General features: G+C 38.7%; 1 protein-coding gene across 1 annotated transcript; it reads right to left on the minus strand.

Annotated features, from left to right (window-relative positions):
* Positions 1–5,757: 5,757 nt before the first annotated feature.
* On the minus strand, positions 5,758–6,090 carry LOC118840297 (60S ribosomal protein L35a-like). The gene has a single exon (XM_036747780.1). The coding sequence runs from the start codon at positions 6,088–6,090 to the stop codon at positions 5,758–5,760; it is 333 nt and encodes a 110-aa protein (XP_036603675.1).
* Between the last annotated feature and the right edge of the window lie 226 nt (positions 6,091–6,316).

Consider the following 6,316-nt stretch of genomic DNA (forward strand, 5'->3'; position numbering starts at 1 on the left):
TAAATTAGCTCATCAAACACAGTACAATCAATAATTCTGTACTAAAGTTGTATGTCAAGTACCTACTAACCATTTTTTTCCAACAGCCTTTCAAGTCCAAAGATTATTCTTATTAGTTGAGAAAAGAGAGGGTCGGGGGAACATTGAAAAGTTCTGCTTTTTCCTCCATTGTGCATTATCTTCACCCTATTTGATTAAAACATTGGTTCTATTGCTTCTCTGATCTTCTTATTTTATCTTAAACACAGCCAAACCAACAATAACAACAAACCAAACTTTTGGTTATGCTTGACATTCATCGTCAGCCTATGCTCATTTTGGATTTTGCAAGTTGTGTTGCCATTCTTACAGGAACCATTTTTCATTTTTTTTTTGCATTCTTCCTCCTTTACCTATGGGCTTTCCCTTCTGTCTTCAAAGTTTAGAAAAGTCATTTTGTGAAATATCAAAAGAAATGGATATTGACCATACAGTCACTACTGGGTAGAAAGATAACTAAAGCCAGGATATGATTGACAGATTGGGGACTGGGGGACTGAAGAGCACAATAAAGGTTAAAAAAAAATCTGATATGGTAGGAACAAGGGATAGGGAAATGGCAAAAAAGAAAAGGCTGTGATCAAAGAAGGGAATTTTACACTTCAGGATTTTGGAAGTGTATCATTTTTTTGACTTTTTTTAAAATTTGTTTAATATAACTAGTTTTCAGCATTGATTTTCAAAAAAGTTTGAATTACAAATTTTTTCCCCATTTCAACCCTCCCCCCACTCCAAGATGGCATATATTCTGGTTGCCCCGTTCCCCAGTCAGCCCTCCCATCTGTCACCCCACTCCCCTCCCATCACCCTTTCCCTTCTCTTGTAGGGCTAGATAAATTTCTATGCCCCATTGCCTGTGTATCTTATTTTCTAGTTGCATGCAAAAACTTTTTTTTGTTGTTGTTGTTTTTGAACATCTGTTTTTAAAACTTTGAGTTCCGAATTCTCTCCCCTCTTCCCTCCCCACGCACTCTCCCTAAGAAGGCCAGCAATTCAACATAGGCCACATTCGTATCATTATGTAAAACCCTTCCACAATACTCATGTTGTGAAAGATTAACTATGTTTTGCTCCTTCCTAACCTATCCCCCTTTATTGAATTTTCTCCCTTGACCCTGTCCCTTTTCCAAACTGTTTGTTTTTGATTACCTCCTCCCCCCATCTGCCCTCCCTTCTATCATCCCCCCGTTTATGATCTTCTTCTTCCTTCTTTCCTGTGGAGTAAGATACCCAATTGAGTATGTATGGCATTCCCTCCTCAGGTCAAATCCAATGAGAGCAAGATTTACTCATTCCCCCTCACCTGCCCCCTCTTCCTTTCCTACAGAACCACTTTTTCTTGCCACTTTTATGCGAGGTAATTTACCCCATTCTATCTCTTCCTTTCTCCCTCTCTCAATATACTCCTCCCTTATCCCTTAAATTGATTTTATTTTTTTAGATATCATCACTTCATATTCAACTCACCCTATGCCCTTTGTGTGTCTGTGTGTGTGTGTGTGTATACATATATATATATATGTATATATATATACACCTACATATATACATACATAGACACACATATATGTATATATATGTATACACGTATATATGCATATTCCTTTCAGCTACTATGATATTGAGGTCTCAGGAATCATACACATCATCTTTCTATGTAGGAATGTAAACAAAACAGTTCAATTTTAGTAAGTCCCTTATGATTTCTCTTTCTTGTTTACTGTTTCATGCTTCTCTTGATTGTTGTGTTTGAAAGTCAAATTTTCTATTCAGCTCTGGTCTTTTCACTGAGAAAGGTTGAAAGTCCTCTATTTTATTGAAAATCCATATTTTGCCTTGGAGCATGATACTCAGTTTTGCTGGGTAGGTGATTCTTGGTTTTAATCCTAGCTCCACTGACCTCTGGAATATCGTATTCCAAACCCTTCGGTCCCTTAATGTGGAAGCTGCCAGATCCTGTGTTATCCTGATTGTTTTTCCACAATATTCAAATTGCTTCTTTCTGGCTGCTTGCAGTATTTTCTCCTTGACCTGGGAGCTCTGGAATTTGGCGATAATGTTCCTAGGAGTTTTCTTTTTGGGATCTATTTGAGGAGTCGATCTGTGGATTCTTTCAATTTCTATTTTACGCTCTGCCTCTAGAATATCAGGGCTGTTCTCCTTGATAATTTCTTAAAAGATGATATCTAGGCTCTTTTTTTGATCATGGCTTTCAGGTAATCCAATAATTTTTAAATTATCTCTCCTGGATCTATTTTCTAGGTCAGTCATTTTTCCAATGAGATATTTGGCATTGTCTTCCATTTTTTCATTCTTTTGGTTCTGTTTTATAATATCTTTATTTTTCATCAAGTCACTAGCTTCCACTTGCTCCAATCTCATTTTTAAGGTAGTATTTTCTTCAGTGGTCTTTTGGACCTCCTTTTCCATTTGGCTAATTCTGCCTTTCAAGGCATTCTTCTCCTCATTGGCTTTTTGGAGGTCTTTTGCCATTTGAGTTAGTCTATTTTTTAAAGTGTTATTTTCTTCAATATTTTTTTTAGTATTCTTTTGGATCTCCTTTAGCAAGTCATTGACTTGTTTTTCATGGTTTTCTTGCATCATTCTCATTTTTCATCCCAATTTTTCCTCTACTTCTCTAACTTGCTTTTCCAACTCCTTTTTGAGCTTTTCCATGGCCTGAGACCAGTTCATGTTTTTATTGGAGGCTTTTGGTGTAGGTTCTTGCACTTTGTTGACTTCTTCAGGGCATATGTTTTAGTCTTCTTTGTCACCAAAGAAAGATTCCAAAGTCTGAGACTGAACCTGGGTGCATTTTCACTGCCTGGCCATGTTCCCAGCCAACTTACTTGACCCTTGAGTTTTTTTGTAGAGCAAAGAGTACTTTGTTCCAAGCTTGAGGGGATGCGCTGTTGATTTCAGAGCTATTTCTATATAGCCAGCTCTGCCACCCCAGAACTCCTCCTTCCTCAAGAACCACCACCCTGGACCTGACGCAAATCTTCAGCAGGTTCTACACTCCTGCTCTGATCCACCACTTAATTCCTCCCACCAGGTGGGCCTAGGGCCAGAAGTAACTGCAGCTGTAGTTCTGTAGCTGCACCTCCCCTGCTGCCCCTGGGGTGGTGGCTGAACCGCGAACTCTGTCCCCCACAGATTTTCCCACTAACCTTCTCTGTTGTCTTTGGTGTTTGTAGGTTGAGAAGTTGGGTAACTGCCACAGCTCACTGATTCCGGGTGCTAGGGCCTGTTCTGCCCGGCTCCTGGTCTGGCTGGTCCTGCTGCTTCCCACACTGAGCTCCAGTCCCTTCCACTCCGTGAGCGATAGACCTCATCCAGTGACCATCCAGGCTGTCCTGGGCTGGATCCCTGCTTCCCTCTGCTATTTTGTGGGTTCTGCAGTTCTAGAATTTGTTCAGAGCCATTTTTAATAGGTTTTTGGAGGGACGTGATAGGGAGCTCAGGCAAGTCCCTGCTTTCCAGCCGCCATCTTGGCTCCACCCCCAGAAGTCAGAAGTGTATCATTTTTGAAAGACAAAGAAATTTAGTATGAACACCATGGTAGGAAGCTGCATCACAGTGGAAGGGTACCTTGCCCTCCTTCTCCCTCTCTTCCTTTTGCTCCCCCTTTTTTCACCTCCACTCTATGTTTTGTTTTCCTTATTAGAATGTAAATTTCTTGAGAGTAGGAATTCATATTTTCTTGGATATACATTTCCAGGGCACTGTATGGTGTCTGCAACATACTAGACATTTCTATGTATCATCATATCATACAAGTCCATGAAACTATGAAGAAAGTTTATGTCAGTATCATTATTAAGACTATGATAGAAATCTTGATTATTTCAATGAATAAATTCTGAAGTTATATAAATCACCTTCAAAAGAGCAATTCCATTAGGTACACTTCTTTATCTTGAAGTATAATGGGGGTTAAGACAGATATATAAATATGGTCCAAAATAATAAATGATAAATAAGAGTGATACAAAATCATATTAGAGATCTGAGGCAGCTGGTGTTCTTAATATTGATTGGGAGAATCAGAAAAGTTTCCTGGAGGAAGTGGCACTGAAATTTAAAAGGTTAAGTAGAAGGTCATTCCAAAAAGGAATAATGTCTTAGGATGGGAGAAGGGAAAATAGGAGGTCATTCCAATGAGGATTGATAAAAAAGGTCGTTTGATTTATTTTTTTATTAGGGGATCAGTGACTACTTTTGAATGACCAACTTACAGGGTAAAAAGGAGGGATGGAAGCCTCATTACAAGAGGTAGAGGAGAGAATGGATGGTTAAGAAATGGAGACTTTGAATATAGATAACTTCTTCAATTCTAATAACTGAAGTTCAAATCTAGTAATGATAAATCCTTCAATAAGTTGAAGTACCCATGAGGTAGTTAACAAGTAAATTGAGCACAACTCTAGTATGCAATAAAACTTTCATAAGTGTCTCATTTGACCTGACGATAGAGTTTGGGTACCAGGAAAATCTAAATAAATATATGTTTTCAGAAAATGTAATAATGAACTGTTTCTCCCCCTCCCCAAAGACATATAAAGTGTGAATAGTATATTGGACATTGGGAGGGAGCATAATGGGAAAGAGGGTCAGGAGAGAATGGAGCATGAATACAAATAAAATGGGGGGGGCGCAAAACAAACAAAAATAAACAAGGAGAATCGGGTTTTTCCACAAGCCAAAGTCAATGCCATTCAACAAATCTAACTACTAATCGAGCTAGAGGGAAGAGTAAAAACCATAATTGGGATGTTGATTTGTGCAGCATTTAAAGCAGTGGATTTGGCATCAGCAGTGTTCAAAGAAATCACAGTCATATCCTACTTCTGCTTCCTTCATTCTCGAGAGGAAGGAAGTCACTGTAGTTGCACAAAGTCTTTACTGGCTTAAGTAGAACTGATGCAAAGTCACTGTACCTACCTCAGAAAACTCAACAGGACTTCGAGAGTCCATAAAAAGGTATGTATGTAAGTTAAATGCATTTTCCAGAAGTGGGCATTTGTTTTGTGAAAGGAAAATGAAGATGGCTGTCTATAAAACACTATTCTCATAAGAAGATGATATTTCTCTGAATGGATCTAATGTAAAAGAATTCTTCCATGAATAAAAGCTCTCCTGAGAGTGGCTCCAGAGCGTGAAGGAATTTAAAAACTCAAGAAAAAGTCCTTTCTGTAGGAGTATGTTCTAGAGTATATGTTTTAAAGAAATAATATTTTATTGGGGTACCAAATCTAATTGCCTAGCCCTTCTTAGAGCCTTGTCTTTTGTCCCAGAGGTTTTTTTTTTTAACATTGGTTCTGTTTGCAGAAGGAAATTAAATGCTGTCATGAAATTGTCATTTTATTAGCCAGAAGATATTATGTTATTTATATGATGTGATGAGATGTGATGCTAAAATACTACTTTTATTCAAATTTTAAAGTTGTTTTAAAGGGCTTTAGTTTGGCCTAATTAATGAGATGCTATTGATAGAAGCCCTATCTTGGCCCCTCTTCTCTCTCTAGGGTGATCATCTGAATTTCATCAGCTCTCATGAATTAAATTTTCATTACTAACACATCTAAGTATCTTGTTCTAGTCTCTCTCCTGAGTTCCACTTCCAACTGCCTGATAGACCTTTCTTCCTCAATGTCCCACAGCTTTTTTTTTAACCTTTGCAAAAATGTGTAATTTTATTTAGTCAGTTTTCATATGCTAGATTCTTGAGGGATAGAGCATCACTTGGATCCTGTGTCCAATGGCCTTCACAGGAAGATTGCTTCTGAATTGGGCTCGAACCATTCCACTATTTCCATGAGCCCAAGTAACTTTTCCCCAGATAACTCTTGTTCTGTTTGGTTTCCCACCAGGAGTCACTGTGTTGTTTTTGGCTCTGTATACATAAGCACATCTCTTGCCCAAATAGAATTCAGTTTCATGCCAAGCATAGACTCCTTCAATTTTCAGAAGAGCTGTATGTTCCCTCTGGTTTCGTAGGCCTCGCTTGTAGCCGGCAAAAATAGCCTTGGACCACAGTCTTCCAGACATTTTGCTGTTCTAGAAGCCCTGTTTCCACCAGGCCTCTCAGACTCCAAGATGGAGGAAAAAGCCCCACAGATGTTTTAAAGTCAACATGTCCAGGACTTATTATCTCTGCCACACCACCTCTCCCGAGTTCACAACATCAGTTTTCTTTGACTCTTCGTTGTCTCTCAGCCCTCCACATCCAAGCAATGAACAAGTCTTGAATATTCTATCCTCAAAATATCTTTCA

Source organism: Trichosurus vulpecula, chromosome 2 (assembly GCF_011100635.1).
Source record: "Trichosurus vulpecula isolate mTriVul1 chromosome 2, mTriVul1.pri, whole genome shotgun sequence".
NCBI classification, from domain to species: Eukaryota; Metazoa; Chordata; class Mammalia; order Diprotodontia; family Phalangeridae; genus Trichosurus; species Trichosurus vulpecula.

Coding starts and splice junctions, on each gene's coding strand:
- LOC118840297 (XM_036747780.1), bottom strand. CDS start 6,090: ATGTCTGGAAGACTGTGGTCCAAGGCTATTTTTGCCGGCTACAAGCGA.